Source organism: Lynx rufus, unplaced genomic scaffold (genome assembly GCF_022079265.1).
Source record: "Lynx rufus isolate CCGP_SWC_20201006 ecotype Redwood Valley unplaced genomic scaffold, mLynRuf1.p SCAF_13, whole genome shotgun sequence".
In the NCBI taxonomy this organism is placed as follows: domain Eukaryota; kingdom Metazoa; phylum Chordata; class Mammalia; order Carnivora; family Felidae; genus Lynx; species Lynx rufus.
Genome location: NW_025814827.1, coordinates 52457594 through 52476529, shown reverse-complemented (window position 1 = coordinate 52476529; position 18936 = coordinate 52457594). Strand labels below are relative to the sequence as shown.

The window sequence follows — 18936 nt, the reverse complement described above, 5'->3', positions numbered from 1 at the left end:
TCAAGAAATGCTTTTAGTATATATTACTTAAAAACAGATTACAGTAGCATATTTCTTGTGAAGGTTAGTATACAATGTAAGTTGAATATAAAGCATTCAATTTTCTGAAGATGGCTAATGAATATGAAGTGTTTTAAAGATAGTTTTGATAATAGGGGCTGATAGTTTGAGGTTAAGTCTGAATGGGGATATATATAGGTGTTAAATAATTAGACATGTCTGTTCACATTTTCTTATTTCAGATTCTGAGACGTCCATCCCTACAGCGTCGAGCTGGCTCCCGCTCTGATGTAACACACCATGCTGTCACCTCGCAGCTGCCACAAGTCCCTGCTGGAGCAGGGAGCCGACCTATTGGGGAGCAGGTAATATCTTAATGGTTATCTTCCCTTCAGTGTATTTTTCTTCCTTTCAGAGCAAGGCATCAACCAAAATGTCTAGAAAAATATATGGAGATTGGGGTGGGGGTAAAGAAGCTAGCTACCAGATAGAATTAGCAAAAAGAAATTTCCCTTACTGCTTGGGTTCTGTTTTCTAAATAGAGTCCATGGTTGCTCTGGCATAATGCATAAAGGAGTTTCTTGTTTGAAAACCCTTCATCTTGACCCTTGGGTAGCAGTGAACATATATTAAAATGATTAACTGTTATAATCTAAGATTTATAGTTTTCAGTAGTAGAGATAATGTTAGTCTATTAGCTAAACATTTATTGATCATTAGTTAAGTCCTAGGCACTGTTTTCAATACTTTAAGTGTATTAACTAATTAAAACCTTTTAACAACTTTTTGAGGGTTCTTATTAGTCTTGATTTTCAGATGAAGTGATTGGTAAAGGTCAAACATAGAAGTTTTGGATCTAGGACTAAAACCCAAACGTTCTGACTACAGAGCTATCAAGTATACCTTTGATTGTTCTAAAAGTTAATTTTAATTAAGTATTCAGAACATGAGGGGCTATGTGTGTCTCTCTAAGTACATACATAATTGTTACTTTTTACATCAGACATTTGCAACATCTATAATTCATTGAACTCTTTTTTTGTTGATAGTAATAGTGAAGGGGAGGAGAAAATGTTCCTTCAAAACTTGCATTAGGGAAATTTTCAAACATTCTAAAAGTAGAATAGTGCATGGAATCCCACTAACACATCATCTGATTCTAGTGGTTACTAGCACTTTATCAAACGTGTTTGATTTATCTGTCCCGTCATTATTTAAAGCAACTTCCTGGCATTATATTTTGTATATAATTCAGTATGTAATAAAGTTTTCATTTTTTAAAAAGCAACTTATTTAAAAATAATAAGTTCACAGATTCACAGGAAATTGCAAAGATACTAGGGCAGTCTTGTGCCCTTTGCCCAATTTCTTCCAGTGGTTACATCGTACCTAATTAGAGTATAATATCAAAATCAGGAAATTGATATTGGTGCAATGTATGTATGTGGTTCTTTGTCATTTTATCATGTGTAGTTCTATGTAACCACCACTAAAGCAACTTACTTTTTGGTAAGCTTAAATCATTAAGAAATGTATGTGCCTTGGGGCGCCTGGGTGGCGCAGTCGGTTAAGCGTCCGACTTCAGCCAGGTCACGATCTCGCGGTCCGTGAGTTCGAGCCCCGCGTCGGGCTCTGGGCTGATGGCTCAGAGCCTGGAGCCTGTTTCCGATTCTGTGTCTCCCTCTCTCTCTGCCCCTCCCCCGTTCATGCTCTGTCTCTCTCTGTCCCAAAAATAAATAAACGTTGAAAAAAAAAAATTAAAAAAAAAAAGAAATGTATGTGCCTATATATGTTTATATTGGCTCATTGTGTGTTTAAGAAATACAGCTAAATAAGGAAGTGTAATGCCTATAGAGAAGTATTTATTATACACCTTATTTTAAAGATAGCACATTGGGGCACCTGGGTGGCTTAGTCGATTAAACATCCGGCTCTTTGATTTCAGTTCAGGTAATCTCAGGGTTCGTGAGTTTGAGCCCCATGTTGGCTCTGTGCTGACAGCTGGAGCCTGCTTGGGATTCTCTCTCTCCCTCTCTGACTGCCCCTCCCCTGCTCACTTGCACACACACTCTCTCTCCCTAAATAAATAAATTAACTTAAAAAAAGAAATAGATAGCACATCACTTTTGTAATAATGAAAAGTTTTAACTTGTTTGTCTGTATGTGGAATTTTATTTTAATAGGAAGAAGAAGAGTATGAAACTAAAGGAGGACGTCGGAGAACATGGGATGATGATTATGTGCTTAAGCGGCAGTTTTCTGCTTTGGTTCCTGCTTTTGATCCTAGACCTGGTCGGACTAATGTCCAACAAACAACTGATCTAGAGATTCCGCCCCCAGGTACTGTGTATTTTAGTTTTTGTGATTTAAATTTAATAGATACCAAAGAAGGTAGTTATATCTAATCAGGAAAGTAAGTGGCTATTTATATGTGCAGGTTGATAAGTAAAAGTTTTCAGGAAAAAAACTGTATATCAGCCACAAGTCCTTAAAAATGAGATTATTTTTAAAGGAGCAAATAACAGTATATTTAAAGCACTGTGTTTTGTATTTGTGTAATTTTTAAAGGAAGACTCATTTAAAGGTGGATTGTTTGGGGGCGCCTGGGTGGCGTAGTCGGTTAAGCGTCCGACTTCAGCCAGGTCACGATCTCGCGGTCCGTGAGTTCGAGCCCCGCGTCGGGCTCTGGGCTGATGGCTCAGAGCCTGGAGCCTGTTTCCGATTCTGTGTCTCCCTCTCTCTCTGCCCCTCCCCCGTTCATGCTCTGTCTCTCTCTGTCCCAAAAATAAATAAACGTTGAAAAAAAAAAAAAATTTAAAAAAAAAAAAAATAAAGGTGGATTGTTTGTATCCTGTAATCCACTAGATCTGAACTGCTATGAATTATTCCTGTTCAGATTTTATTTTGAAAAGTTGTATGGGGCGCTTCAGTTGATTAAGCATCTGACTTTAGCTCAGGTCATGATCTTGTGGTTTGGGCTTTGTTTGCACTGACCCTTTGGAGCTTGCTTGGGATTCTCTCTCTCTCCCTTTGTCTCTGCTCCTCCTCTGCTCTATTTCTCTTTAAAGCAAAAAAGAAAAAGAAAAAGAAATGTTGTATAGTGGTTTCATTTATGGTTTCTGGAGTTATTCATCCTGGTAACTCTCTCTCTTACAAGTCTATTTTGGTTGTGGTAGGCATACTTATGATCCCCCAAAGGCATGTGGGTCCTAACCTCCAGAATATATGAATAGGTAATGTTAACCTGACAAAAGTAACTTTGCAGATGAGATAGGAGAATTATCCTGGATTATCTGGGTAGGTCCAGTGTAATGACTAGGGTCCACATAAGAGGAATACAGGAAGGTCTGAGACAGAGAAAGAGATTAGACAACAGGAAGCTGAGATGAGAGTGATGAGGGGCCATGAACTATGGAATATGGGCAGCCTCTAGATGCTAGGAAAGGGAAAGAAACAGATTCTTTCTTGGAGCTTCCAAAAAGGAACAAAGCCTTGCCAACCTATTTTAGATTTCTGACTTCTAGAACTAGTTGTTTCAAACCACCTGGTTGATGGTAATTTGTCACAACAACAATAGGAAGCTAATATACTGAGCATATCATCAGTGTAAGCCTGAATTTTCTCACCTCTTACGTGTAGAAAATAATAGTTTCTGTTTGACAAGGTAGTTAAAAGATTTAAATGAGGCAAAACATATAAGGTTATTAGCATGACAGTTGGTGTGTGCTTCAATAAACGTCAGTATTGTACTCAGTATATTATCCTTAAGGAAGACTTAAATGTTGATTAAGTATAGAATGTATTCTTTACATGATAGAAGGATACCTGTGTTAAATATGGAAGTAAGTATGCTTCGTAGTATAATGCTTTATGGTGAGGATGTGTATAGACTGAATCAAGATATTCCAAGATCCCTTCAAAAAAGAAAAACCTATGCTAGGGAATATAAATTCCTACAATATAAATTTCTACAAGTTTTCTGTAGAGCTCTTTGGCAATATATTTCATATTGTTACTACTAAAAGTCTATACCAAAGAAATACTGGCTCTGTACCCAGATTTATATATACTGATGACTATAGAAGTATTATTTATATTGTCAGAAAATTAGAAATGACCTTTATTATGTATAATAACAGGGATATGGTTCAGTTAAGGTATAATGGTATGAATGCCATGCAATGAATAAAGTAATACTTTAAAAGACTCTATCATGATATGAGGAAAAAATTCCTGAACTAATAAAAAAAGATTGCACCACCAAATACACTGTGAACCTGTATGTGGGTGTGGGTGTGGGTGTTTACCTCACAATCCACTCATTGAACATGAGCAGGTCATTGACCAGAGTATGTGGTTTTCTCAGTAGGTGGTTTTTTTCTCTATGTAGAATTATGAATAATTTTAGTTTTCTCATTTATAAGAATAAAATGTTTCTGAAATCACACAGTTAGCATGTGTTTCCTTTTTTTTTAATTTAAATGAAATTTATTTTTAATATTATTTTTTTTAATTTACATCCAAATTAGTTAGCATATAGTGCAACAATAATTTCAGGAATATATTCCTTAATGCCCCTTACACATTTAGCCCATACCCCCTCCCACAACCCCTCCAGCAACCCTCTGTTTTTTCTCCATATTTAAGAGTCTTATGTTTTGTTCCCCTTCTTGTTTTTATATTATTTTTGCTTCCCTTCCCTTATGTTCATCTGTTCTGTGTCTTAAAGTCCTCATACGAGTGAAGTCATAGGATATTTTTCTTTCTCTGACTAATTTCATTTAGCATAATACCCTCTAGTTCCATCCATGTAATTGCAAATGACAAGATTTCATACTTTCTTTTTGATTGCTGAGTAATACTCCATTGTATATATATACCACATCTTTATCCATTCATCCATCGATGACATTTGGGCTCTTTCCATACTTTGGCTGTTGTTGATAGTGGCATGTGTTTTCTTGTAATAATGAGAGATCCCTATCATATGCATAAATGCAGCTTTAGTGCCATCTTTAAGTAACCTAGGTTGATTGTTTTCATTTCTAAAAAACGAAAATGTTGATGCCAGGAGAGTCCTAAGTAGTTGTTGTCTTTAGCTAATAAATGACAGAAGAGTTTAGATACCATGTAGCTTTGTCTCCCAGTGCAGTGTTCTTTCTGGACTGTTTGTTTTAGTGTAATTTTTTTGATGTCTTATTTTTAGGAACACCTCATTCAGAGCTCTTAGAAGAAGTTGAATGTACTCCATCACCTCGATTAGCCCTCACTTTGAAAGTAACAGGTCTTGGAACAACTCGTGAAGTTGAATTACCACTCACTAATTTCAGATCAACTATTTTTTACTATGTACAAAAATTGCTTCAGTTGTCCTGTAATGGCAATGTGAAATCAGATAAACTTAGGCGTATTTGGGAGCCAACATACACGTAAGAGATTTTCACGTAATGTTTTAAGTAAATATTTTCATGGTACATGAGCCAAGAAGCATTGTAGTTCTGTATTTTTTCCTGTAGAAACAAAATGGTTCTTGTTCTCTTGGTTTACAGCAGCAGACAAGAGTGTTTCTGACACATGATGTAAAATGGTTTAAGGTTTCAACTGGTTTAATTAGAAATAAACTAGACTAATATTTTATGTAATAATTGTTGAACTCTTTGGGATTGTGTATGAAGTACTAAAAATATTTTCTATTTGTTATTTGTTTTGGGGTTTGCAAGTTTAAATCTACCTCTCTTTGTTCATTCATTCGTTGAACAAGTAATGAATAATGAACTTGGGCACATTTAATATTTTGGTGCCTCATTTTATTAATCTGTAAAATGAGAGTAGCTATGAGGAATCAATGAATTAATATACATAAAGTGTTTTCAATATTGTCTGGGTGCTCAGTATTCCCTATAATAATTATTTATATAATAATATAGTTTAATATAATTTAATAATACTTAACAATCATCCTTATGTAAACTTATTTTTCTGATGTTTTGTTAACATCATTGATAATTTTATATAATGTCTAATAAAGTGATGTAGATCCTTTTGAGAGAGTACACAAGGCTGTCAGGGTATTTCCCCCACCCTGTTCAATTTTTACTAAAGTTTCAAATTTGATCTTCACTGCCTGTGTGAATATAAGTGCTCCTGGTCCATGTTATTCCTATCCTATTTTTCTATCTTGACCCAGAAGCAAACCATTTCTCATCTCTTTTTATTTTTACAACAGTATATGAAAGTTATAACATGACATAATGTATTACTTCATACCTTTAAAAGTTCTAGGTTTGATGTATGCGTTCTTTGCAATTCTGCTAAATTTGTAAATAGTAGCTCTTTTTCAGAAACATGATTTCTGCTACTTTCCCCCATGTTTGACACATTTATTTTCATAAATTCTCCCTGAGTTTAATGTTTAAACATACGGCTAATGAATGACATCATTCATATATCTTTTAAAGAATTGAAGCCTTATTGGAAATAACCACAAATCATTTGACTTATGAATTAATGTGAAAAATATCTTCATGTTTAGAATCATGTACAGAGAAATGAAGGATTCTGACAAAGAGAAGGAAAATGGAAAAATGGTAAGTTATATTAAATGGGTCTTCTTGGCTACTTAGTGAAAAAAGGGAAAAATAAAGAAAAACTGATACTTTTAATTGAACGTTTGAGGGGAAAAAATTACTAACAAGGAATTCTTTAGATGAGGTTAAATGCATGATTTTAAAGCTACCTTATGTAATGCATGTGAAATAGCATAGACTTTTAATCAGGAAAGGCCAACATTTGGTTTTTCCTATTGTAGGGTTGTTGGTCTATAGAGCATGTGGAACAGTACCTTGGCACTGATGAATTACCAAAGAATGACTTGATAACCTACCTGCAGAAGAATGCAGACGCCGCTTTCCTGCGCCACTGGAAATTAACTGGCACTAATAAAAGTATTAGGAAAAACAGAAATTGTTCTCAGCTCATAGCTGCATATAAGGTATATATTGGCTTCAAAACACAATTGGGAATGGCTTTGTGCTTTGTTTGCAGCTTTTTAAGATTCTTAAGAAAAAGGTTCATTGGGACATGTTTGAAAAAATGAGGTTGAATTAATGTTAATATGCCAAGTACTAAAATTTCAAATATGATTTGTGATATTGGATCTAAGTACATGGTTTTAACTATAGCTTACAGTGGTTATAGTTTATTTGGGAGCTCTAATGGTTTAGAACACATTGATTTTCAATTTGGGTAATAGTGTTTTTATTTAAAAAGAAGGCAATTCTTTGAAAAATTTCAGCATTTTCAAATACTAATAGTATGATATATTGCTTTTCTTGAAAATGTGATTAATGGCTAGTTTGCTAATTTTTTCTATAGGATTTTTGTGAGCATGGAACAAAGTCTGGATTAAACCAGGGAGCCATTTCTACCCTTCAGAGTAGTGATATTCTTAATTTGACGAAAGAACAACCTCAGGCCAAAGCCGGTAATGGTCAGAATTCTTGTGGAGTGGAAGATGTCCTTCAGCTGCTGCGTATTCTCTATATAGTTGCAAGTGACCCTTATTCAAGAATATCCCAAGAAGGTCCGTAAGAATCCTTGTTTCATTTCTATGGCATTTTAAAAAGGAAGTCAGTTTATGTTTCTATTAATTTTATTACTTTTACAGAAGGTGATGAGCAGCCCCAGTTTACTTTTCCACCAGATGAATTCACTAGCAAAAAAATCACAACAAAAATTCTGCAGCAGATTGAGGTAATAAACTCAGTCGAACTCTTCAGTCTGTAACTTTTGGACTTTCAAGTACTCTCTCTTCTTCCTTTTCTACCTTCCACCATCTCTACTGTTTCTCTGATTCAGTGATTTAGACCATATGGTCTGCTGTATTAATTTCTTCGTTAATTACTTTTAAGAACTCCTTTTTGTCTTTGTAAATAATTGGCTTAAGACATTGTTTTTTGTTAATTTACAGGAACCATTGGCATTGGCAAGTGGGGCTCTGCCAGACTGGTGTGAACAGTTAACCAGCAAGTGTCCTTTTCTAATACCATTTGAAACTAGACAGCTTTATTTCACATGTACAGCATTTGGTGCGTCAAGGTAGGAAATGTGTCCTTTAATATTTTTTTAATGTCAAATAAGCTCAAAATGTGCAAGTATACTTTATGTCAGGACTGATGGAATATATTATCTTGTTTTCTTATAAAGAGTTATCAATATTGAAACACGTTTTGGTTTCCAGTTGGATATGTACTCTGTTACAGTTGACCTTTGAACAATGTGGGGTTAGGGACGCCAACCCCTCTGCACTGTTGAAAATCATATTTAAAAAAGTATAACTTTTGACTTCTCCTATTGACCAGAAGTCTTACTGATGACATAAACAGTTAACATGTATTTTAAGTTTTCTTTATTTGTCTGTTTATTTGGAGTGTGAGCGAGAGGGGTAGGGGCAGAGAGAGAGAGAGAGATTGAGAGAATCCCAAGCAGGCTGTATGCTGTCAGCAGAGAGCCTGACGCAGGGCTTGATCTCACAAACTGTGAGATCGTGACCTGACTCAAATCAGGAGTCACCTCAGGGTGCCTGAACCACCTGGGCACACCTACACTGTATTCTTAGAAACAAGTAAGCTAGGGAAAATAACATGTTTTGTTTCATTTTTTATTAAAAAAATTTTTTTAACATTTATTTTTGAGAGAGAGACAGAGCGTGAGTGGGGAAGGGGCAGAGAGAGAGGGAGAGACAGAATCTGAAGCAGGTTCCAAGCTCTGAGCTGTCAGCACAGAGCCCAATGCTGGGCTCAAACTCAAGAGCCATGATCTCATTCATGGAGTCTGACGCTTAACCGACTGAGCCACCAGGTCCCAAATCATAAGGAAGAAAAATGTGTAGTCCTGTTATTTATTTAAAAAAAAAAAAAAATTCCACGTATAAGTGGACCCATGCAGTTCAAGCCTATGTTACTCAAGGATCAGATGTATTGTGTTTTCCATCAGCATTTACAATACAGTTTATTAAGTAGCTTACATAAATTATCTCAGGAATACCAAATTAAATTCTTATGAATACCTTTGATAACATGGAAAGGTTCCTTCCTTCTGGCCATCATTTTTTTCTTACAGTCTTCAAACATACTGCATAATTTTATACTTATTTTTTCTGTCTGCTTCCACTAGATGAAAGTTTGATGAGGGCAGGAATTTCTGGCAGTTTTTGTTCACTGATCTAGCTGCAGTTCCTAAAGCAGTATGTACAGCACATTGGAGGTATTCAGTAATATTTTTTGAATGATTGAGTACCCAGAATACTTTCGAAGTAGATGTAAGTAGAAAAGTTATAATTTAAAATGGAGCAGTATAATGATAGTTATACTATTTACAAATCATTTGTACATATGAGATCATAGCCCTGTTGTCATAAGTGGCATTGGTTATGGTTTCTGTTTTATAGATGAGGAAACTGATTCTCAGAGTTTATAGCTGATTGGCTTGAGATTAACAACAAATTGTAGCACACATGAGAGCAAATCTTTCATTTTCTTCCTTCTAGTTCAAGATTCTCCCACCCTCTAGGGGGGGTTAGCTCTGTATTGTCCAAAAGAAAGTATTTTTTTATTTTTTAAAGATTTTACTTTAAGTAACCTCCACACCCAATATGGGGCTCGAACTTAACAACCCCAAGATCAAGAGTTGCACACTCTACCAACTGAGCTAGCCGGGTATCCCCAAAAGAAAATACTTTAAAATCAGTAGCATTTTTCAGTTTGTATCACAGTAATAAATAATTAAGTCAGCTTAACCATTTTATAGTTTCTCTGATAGTTAAGAAATCATTTGCTTGTATTTTTGTGTATCATAAGTTTGTCTATTTTTTTAATTGAAGTTAACACACCATATTACATTAATTGAAGGTGTACAACCACGATTCAGCAACTCTGTACATTATGTTGTGCTCACCAGGGTAGCAACCATCTGTCCACCATACAATGCTATTACAGTACTATTGACTATATTCCCTATGCTATTCCTTTAATCCCCAGTTTGTGTGTATTTTTATGTGTTCTGTGCGGTTTGGACCAGAGACCTTTATTTTGATCTGTTAATTACTCAGGTAAAGAGGAAAAGTGCAGGCCCAAGTACTTCCTCAATTTGTTTAAGGAAAATAATAAAAGAGCTTTATATGTTTTAACTTGGAGAGGAAATAATAATTGATACAATAAAAAGTTTACTGTATTTTCTCACCTAATAAAATACAACTTAAAATTCTTATCTTGGAATTATGTTGCTGGTTTAGTAGTACATTCAAACTATTACTGAACGTTACAGCTACATGAGTATTTTTCTATTTCAGAGCAATAGTGTGGTTACAAAACCGACGTGAAGCCACCGTGGAAAGAACAAGGACCACCAGTAGTGTAAGGCGAGATGATCCTGGGGAGTTTCGAGTGGGTCGTCTCAAGCATGAAAGAGTAAAAGTTCCACGTGGTGAATCTCTGATGGAATGGGCTGAGAATGTCATGCAAATACATGCAGATCGGAAATCAGTTCTTGAGGTACCGCACATAGAATTTCTTTTAGTATGCAGGAATGACAGAGAACCAGCCAACCTGTTTGTTCCACAGCATGCAAACTGCATTAGATAGAAACGGGAAAGGATTTCTCTGCTCTCTGTGTAAGGCCTTTCCCTCTCATAGAACATCTTTTGAAATAGGATGTCAGCTAACCTCCTTAAAGGTTAGGATCTTTTGATTTGATGAGTAGCAAAGAGTATCTTCCCTCTTGGGGTAGGAGAATGCTTGGTCTTTTTGAAGGATACTTCTCATTTCTTAATGAAGCCTGAACTGAATAATAGCACTCACTAAGGATTTTTTTGATAGTCTCAATTTTGGGGCGCCTGGGTGGTTCAGTGAGTTAAGCGATGGACTTTGGCTCAGGTCATCATCTGGCAGTCTGTGAGTTCAAGTGCCACATCAGGGTCTGTGTCGACAGTTCAGAGCCTGGAACCTGCTTCAGATTCTCTGTCTCCCTCTCTCTCTGTCCCTCCCCTGCTCATGCTCTGTCTTCTCTCTCTCTCACAAAATAAATAAAGATAAAAAAATTTTTTTTGATGTTCTCAGTTTTACCTGTACATTAAGCTATGCTATTAGATATGCACATTTTTTTGGAGCATAGTGTTTTATATTAAACTGTGCTTGGCATTATACCATGGGTCTGTATTCAGAGCTGTTATAATAAATGGTAGTATAAAACATGATGTATTTTCTGTAGAGATGTTATCGTAGGCATTGTCGAGCATATCCTATATGCTTATTCTTTCTTCTATGAGGGACAATGAAAGAAATCTCTGTTCTGTCACAAATATGAACCAGCTGCTTAGTTTATCTTTTGGATCAGAGACTGATCGTGACAGATACGCTGTATCTTTAGAAAGTATATGAGACTTATGGCTTTCACTTTAAACTCTATTTGCTTTCATCTTATTCTTCCTACCCGTATATTCCTCTAAGTAGAAAAATCCTTAATTATTTTATTTTTTTACCATGCACTGTATGTTTTTGTAAGCTGCCTCTCACATCATTTGGGGACTATGTAGAGTATGGACACAAAAATCTTGGAAGTAATTTCCTCAAGTCAGGAATAGAGGAAGAGTTTAGGTTTTGGTGTCATATAGGCACACAGACAAATCTGTGTGCCATCATTTCCTCAAGCAAATAATTTAACCTTTTTATCTAAACTTTGGTTTCCTTTGGTGTAACAAAAGGGATGAAAATCTATTTTGTAAAGTTGGTGTGAGAGATCAGTCACTTTGTGAACAATGTTCACCATGGTGTTTAAATGTGTAATAGTGTACAATAAATATACTTTTTAGAAAAACTAGAATAAAACTTCTGTGTTGTTATAATATTCTGCTATTATTAAAAAAATGTATTATTTGGTAAGAATGGGATAATTTTAAAACATTTTCTTTAAGCTCACTTTTCCCCCACAATTTGTTCATATTTTAGGTTGAATTTTTAGGAGAAGAAGGAACTGGCTTGGGCCCTACATTAGAATTTTATGCTCTGGTGGCAGCAGAATTCCAGAGAACTGATTTGGGAGCGTGGCTTTGTGATGATAACTTTCCAGATGATGAATCTCGTCATGTAAGATTTATTTCCCATTTTGTGATTGTGATTCTGCTTTTAGAAAGTATTAAAAATAAGTTATGCTTTCAGAATTTAAGCCAGGTTTTCTAACTTTTTTATTATTGATCTTTTTTTAATATGAAATTTATTGTAAAATTGGTTTCCATACAACACCCAGTGCTCATCCCAATAGGTGCCCTCCTCAATGCCCATCACCCACCCTCCCCTCCCTCCCACCCCCATCAACCCTGAGTTTATTCTCAGTTTTTAAGAGTCTCTTATGGTTTGGCTGTCTCCCTCTCTGACTTTTTTTTCCTTCCCCTCCCCCATGGTCTTCTGTTAAGTTTCTCAGCATCCACATAAGAGTGAAAACATATGATATCTGTCTTTCTCTGTGTGACTTATTTCACTTAGCATAACACTCTCCAGTTCCATCCACGTTGCTACAAAAGGCCATATTCCATTCTTTCTCATTGCCATGTAGTATTCCATTGTGTATATAAACCACAATTTCTTTATCCATTCATCAGTTGAAGGACATTTAGGCTCTTTGCATAATTTGGCTATTGTTGAAAGTGCTGCTATAAACATTGGGGTACAAGTGCCCCTGTGCATCAGCATTCTTATATCCCTTGTGTAAATTCCTAGCAGTGCTATTGCTGGGTCATAGGGTAGACCTATTATTAATTTTTTGAGGAACCTCCGCACTGTTTTCCAGAGTAGTTTGCATTCCCACCGACAGTGCAAGAGGGTTCCCGTTTCTCCACGTCCTCACCAGTATCTATAGTCTCCTGATTTGTTCATTTTAGCCACTTTGACTGGTATGAGGTGATATCTCAGTGTGGTTTTGATTTGTATTTCCCTGATGAGGAGTGACGTTGAGCATCTTTCTATGTGCCTGTTGGCCATCAGGATGTCTTCTTTAGAGAAGTGTCTATTTATGTTTTCTGCCCATTTCTTCACTGGATTATTTGATTTTTGGGTGTGGAGTTTGGTGAGTTCTTTATAGATTTTGGACACTAGCCCTTTGTCTGATATGTCATTTGCAAATATCTTTTCCTATTCCATTGGTTGCCTTTTAGTTTTGTTGATTGTTTCCTTTGCAGTGCAGAAGCTTTTTATCTTGATGAGGTCCCACTAGTTCATTTTTGCCTTCAATTCCTTTGCCTTTTTTTTTTTTAATGTAAAGAGAGCACAACCAGGAAAAGGGTAGAAAGGGAGGGAGAGAAAGAATCCCAAGCAGGCTCCATGCTAACAGCACAGAGCCCAACGTGGGGCTCAAACTCTTGAACTGTGAGATCGAGAGTTGGATGCTTAACTCTTGACCTGAGCTGAGATCAAGAGTTGGATGCTTAACTGACTGAGCCACCCAGGGGCCCCCATTATTGATTAATCTTGATATTATTAAAATGGTTTTAAAGAAGAAAATTCAGTCACCAAAACCTAATAAAAGGTATATATAAATACTTTAATATAGCTAAATTGATGAAGATGTTTAATACTTATGCATCTTTTGTTTAATTTTATTTTTATTTCTTCCTCTAAAAAATTAGGTTGATCTTGGAGGCGGATTGAAACCTCCCGGATACTATGTGCAGAGATCATGTGGGCTGTTCACGGCACCATTTCCACAAGATAGTGATGAGCTTGAAAGGATCACAAAACTCTTTCATTTCCTTGGGATTTTCTTGGCCAAATGCATTCAAGACAATAGACTTGTGGACTTACCTATTTCTAAGCCTTTCTTTAAACTTATGTGTATGGGTGACATTAAAAGCAATATGAGTAAATTAATTTATGAGTCACGAGGTGATAGAGACTTACACTGTACTGAAAGTCAGTCTGAAGCTTCTACAGAAGAAGGTCATGATTCACTCTCTGTAGGAAGCTTTGAAGAGGATTCAAAATCAGAGTTTATTCTAGATCCCCCCAAACCAAAACCCCCAGCTTGGTTTAATGGAATTTTAACTTGGGAAGACTTTGAACTAGTAAACCCACACCGAGCCCGATTTTTAAAAGAAATTAAAGACCTTGCTGTCAAGAGGCGTCAGATTTTAAGCAACAAAGGTCTTTCTGAAGATGAGAAGAACACGAAATTACAGGAACTAGTGCTAAAGAATCCATCAGGGTCTGGTCCTCCACTTAGCATAGAGGATTTAGGGTAAGTTTATATATACATTCTTCAACCTAATGGATGAATAGATTTTAAAGCTTTTATTTCTTTGTCCCCACTAATTGCAATGTATGAGTAAATAGTCGGTTAAGAACAATAATATGCTGTAGGAAATATTATTGATTTGAATTTTAAAGAGTTCATATTATAGAGACAACATTCAGAATACCAGAATATAGTTTATTAATTGTCAAATCTCTGGAAGGTTATCTGATTTATCAGATGTGATTAATGTATATATATTGTATGAAAGTCCAAAGTCAAAGATACTTGGAGAAATCATAGCTAATTAATATATATGGTGTATTTGGCAAAGCTCAAAGTAGTTTGCTTTATATGTAGGCCTTATGCCCAATGGCTGTACTAACTGACTCCGATGCTACAGATCTTTTGATAAAATTCTTTTGATTTCTATACATGTAGTATTATACCCTTGGTATGTTTTTCTGTGATTTTGGGTTGACTGCAAGTCTGTCTGTCTTTCCTTTCTTTTCTTTTCTTTTTCTTTTTCTTTTTCTCTCTTTCTTCCTTTCTTGATAATGTTGAGAAGTTTTGTTTGATAAATTATTATATATTCAAGGTCCTTTTTGAGGGTAGGGACAGAGCCTGAATAACATTAGTGAAGCAATAGTTTCTTCTCGGAAAAAAAAGTAAAGATGTTGCTGTCCTAATTTGTTGCAAAAACCCTTTATTAATTTTGTGCCATAAAGGGAAATGAAATCTGGAAAGGTGGTGATTTCCTGCAGTCTTTGCAAAGCCAGGTTTGGTGATGATTGGCCTACTAGTTTTTGTGGATGGGGTTTTTGCATTCAAAAGGCCTCATGCTTAACATCTAAGCCAGAGGGGTGGGGGGGATCATGGTTTTGGCAGCAGTGTTTTAAAAATTAAACACCAATGGTAGCTGAATGTTAATCTAACACTTTTTGTCTTCCCAGTTTAAATTTCCAGTTTTGCCCTTCCTCAAGAATATATGGTTTTACAGCTGTGGATCTCAAGCCAAGTGGGGAAGATGAGGTAAAAATTTTGCTTTTGATACAGTTGTTAAGTTCAGAAACATCCTCTAGATGAGGCCAGTTGTAGTAGGAGCTACTGAAAACATCCCTGGATATTAACAATGTTGGCAAATTTTCCTTTGCAGATGATAACAATGGATAATGCAGAAGAATATGTGGATTTGATGTTTGACTTTTGTATGCATACGGGTATTCAGAAACAGATGGAAGCCTTTAGAGGTAATTTTTAGGGCTCTTGAGCTTAATACCTCTCCTTTTACTTGGAGACAGTTGAAATTCAGGCACTTACCTTGTCAAGAATTGCTGGTAGTCTCTAGATTTGCCCTGTGGTTTTTTGACTTCCAGATAGTTAGGTCCTGCAGATTACCCAGAACAGGTTGGAATGTTCTCAAGCTGTGGCATACCCTCAGCTTGTTCTTCCTAAGTAATGGGGGACCCACTTTTGGCCTCCATTTCTTCATTTGTACATGAACATAAGTTTGCGTACTTTCCACATTGCATGATCAGGATGACTTAAACCATGTTAGAACCCAAGTTTTTCAGGAGAAAATTGAAGCACAATATATTAGACTGTTTGTCACTTACTAGTTCTGAAAAAGAATATAGATTCAGCTAGCTCATATGATGCAAAGAGTTGGTTAAGAAATTACTAGAATTTGGCTACTGACCATAGTGACCGAGCGAGTATCTCGGTTCACATTTGCAGTATTAAGGGAAATTTCTGTACTTAAAACCTTAGCATAGCTTTGATTTCAAGCTATTTTAATTTATATTTGTTTTTTTAAAAAAAATTATTAATATTTTATTCATATTCCATTCTGTTGATATTAGGTATTTTGATTTGAAATTTGGCATTTTGGAATTATAACTTAGAAATTGAATTACATGTTTTATTGTTTTTGATTTTTTGCTATGTATAATGTAGATGGGTTTAATAAAGTTTTCCCAATGGAGAAATTAAGTTCCTTCAGCCATGAAGAAGTCCAAATGATTCTTTGTGGAAACCAGTCACCATCCTGGGCAGCAGAGGATATTATTAATTATACTGAACCTAAGTTGGGTTATACACGTGACAGGTAAGTGTTGCTTATTTTCTAAGGTCAGTAAAATAGTTTATGTCCCAAAATCAAATGACAGATTCTCTAAAGAACTATGACTCAGTGAATTACATTCATAAAATAAGTGAGAAAGCAGTTAAGTCTTCATATCCATTGATAAGGCTGAGTTTATACAAAAAGAAAATTGAGTCTTTGTTCGTGTTAAGATTCCATTTTAATTGTTCGCTCTTTTAAGAGTTGGGTGAATTGTAAACCTTTAGGCTTCATTGTTTTTATACTAACCTTTATTGTTTTTAAATTTGAGCCTTGTAAAAAAAAGTTGAAAGAATTTCCAAATAGCCTTTGCCCAGATTCAACTCTACTTAAGATTTGCTTTTTATTATTTATGCATAAGCACACATATTTATATATATACCTACACGTGGTATATGTGTATGTATACTGTTTTTTTCTGAACCATTTGAGAATATGTTGCTTATATCGTGCCCTTTTACTCTGTAATACTTGAGTGTACACTTTCTGAAAATACGGATATTCTCCCATGTATCCACATTAGCTAGCAAATTCATACTGTTAGCTAACCTGTAGTCCATAGTCCAGGTTTGTTGATTACTCCAGTAATGTCCTTAATAGCACTCCCCTCATCACCACTGTCTCTTACCAGGAAATAGCATTTGGTTGTGATAGGAACTTTTGGAGGGATAGGTCTTTAGTCTGAAACAGTTCTTGAGTTGTTTTTTCTTTCATACCACTGATTATTAGATTTTTTTTTTTTTTTTTTTTTTTTAAGACTACAGGGTGTATATTACCTTTTCTTTTTAAAAGTTTCCAGGGGCACCTGGGTGGCTCAGTCAGTTAAGCATCTGACTCTTGGTTTCGTCTCAGGGTATGGATCTCACAGTTTTGTGAGTTCGAGCCCCATGTCAGGCTCTGTGCTATTAGCACAGAGCCTGCTTGTTATTCTTCGTCTCCCGCTCTTTCTGCCACCTCCCCCTCTCACACCGTCTCTGTCTCTCTCTCAAAATGAATAAACATGGGGCGCCTGGGTGGCTCAGTCGGTTAAGCATCCAACTTCAGTTCAGGTCATGATCTTGCACTCTGTGAGTTCGAGCCCTGAGTTGGGCTCTGTGCTGACAGCTAGGAGCCTGGAGCCTGCTTTGGATTCTAGGTCTTCCTCTCTCTCTGCCCTTCCCCTACTCCCACCTCTGTCTCTCTCTCTCTCAAAAGTAAATACACATAAAAAATAATAATAAATAAATAAACTTAAAAAAAAAAGTTTCCGAATTAACTAAAATGAGAGAATACAGTTGACCCCTTTACAATGCAGGGTTTTTTAGGAGCACAGTTGAAAATTCGTATATAATTTTTGACTCCCCAGAACTTAACTACTAATAGCCTGCTCTTACCAGAAGCTTTACCAATAACATGAACATATTTTGTGTGAAGTAAGCTGGAGAAAAAAAAGAATGTTAAGAAAATTATGAGAACCTACACTTGTGATGGAATAGCATAATGTATAAATTTACCGAATCACTATGTTGTACATCTGAAACTAACATAACATTGTGTGTCAGCTACACTCAAATAATAATAATAATGAAAAAGAAAGTCATGAAGAAGGGAAAATATATTTGCGGTACTATATTGTATTTATTGAAAAAACTTACAGGTACAAGTGGACCTGAGCAGTTCAAACCTGTGTTGTTCAAAGGTCAGCTGTATTATGAATTACTTTAAACTTAACTCTAATGTTTATATAGCATTTTTTTTCCTAAGTCAACTTTTTTTTTAAGTTTTAAAAATTTTTTAAAAATTCATTTGAGAGAGGGAGGGGAAGAGAGAATCCCAAGCAGGCTCTGTCCACACTGACCGTACAGAGCCTGACATGGGGCTCAAACTCACAAACTATGAGTCCATGACCTGAGCCAAAACCAAGAGTCCAACGCTTAACTGGCTGAGCCACCTAGGTGCCCCCTTTTCTTTAACATTATGATTGTGAAATTCATGCCTGTTGTGGTATATAGAAGCAGTTTATTTCACCGTTAACAAAAGTGGATTGTTTCAGATCCCCTTTAGCCATATTTAGATGAATTATGCATGTGCATCTTGAGCTTTTCTGATTTGCTGGCTTTGTTGCATATTTGATCCCTGTACTCCATCAATGTTTTGGTTCTGACTGTTTATAAGTACAAGACAGTCTTTGTAGGATATTTTTAAAGTAGCTTATATCTGCTCATTTAATGCTGAGTCAAGAGTCTCTAGTACTCTAGATACTACTGATAATTGTTTTTTGGGTTATTGCTGGCTTACAAGGTAGTGGTAGTGTTTTTCATTTAAATCAGCTCTCACATGAGTATAATTATATTTTTCTTCTTATAGCCCTGGTTTCCTGAGATTCGTGAGGGTTTTGTGTGGCATGTCTTCAGATGAAAGGAAAGCATTCTTGCAGTTTACCACTGGTTGCTCAACTCTTCCCCCCGGTGGACTGGCTAACCTGCATCCCAGGCTCACAGTTGTTCGCAAGGTACAAACTTTATAGCTAACGAGGAATCCAAATGGAATTTACTTAC

At 35.9% G+C, this 18936-nt stretch overlaps 1 protein-coding gene across 4 annotated transcripts in view; it reads left to right on the top strand.

The window, feature by feature from the left end:
- Positions 1–18936, top strand: part of HECTD1 (HECT domain E3 ubiquitin protein ligase 1) — a 92740-nt gene that overhangs the window by 72065 nt on the left and 1739 nt on the right. For all 4 annotated transcript variants that reach the window (XM_047075568.1, XM_047075567.1, XM_047075565.1 and 1 more), the window contains exons 28-42: positions 243–365; positions 2184–2340; positions 5207–5429; positions 6533–6587; positions 6809–6991; positions 7375–7582; positions 7667–7752; positions 7970–8097; positions 10349–10550; positions 12003–12140; positions 13676–14283; positions 15231–15309; positions 15434–15527; positions 16234–16384; positions 18746–18890. In XM_047075568.1, the coding sequence (XP_046931524.1) occupies positions 243–365; positions 2184–2340; positions 5207–5429; positions 6533–6587; positions 6809–6991; positions 7375–7582; positions 7667–7752; positions 7970–8097; positions 10349–10550; positions 12003–12140; positions 13676–14283; positions 15231–15309; positions 15434–15527; positions 16234–16384; positions 18746–18890 (2580 nt within the window). The remainder of the gene's footprint in view (positions 1–242; positions 366–2183; positions 2341–5206; positions 5430–6532; positions 6588–6808; positions 6992–7374; positions 7583–7666; positions 7753–7969; positions 8098–10348; positions 10551–12002; positions 12141–13675; positions 14284–15230; positions 15310–15433; positions 15528–16233; positions 16385–18745; positions 18891–18936) is intronic.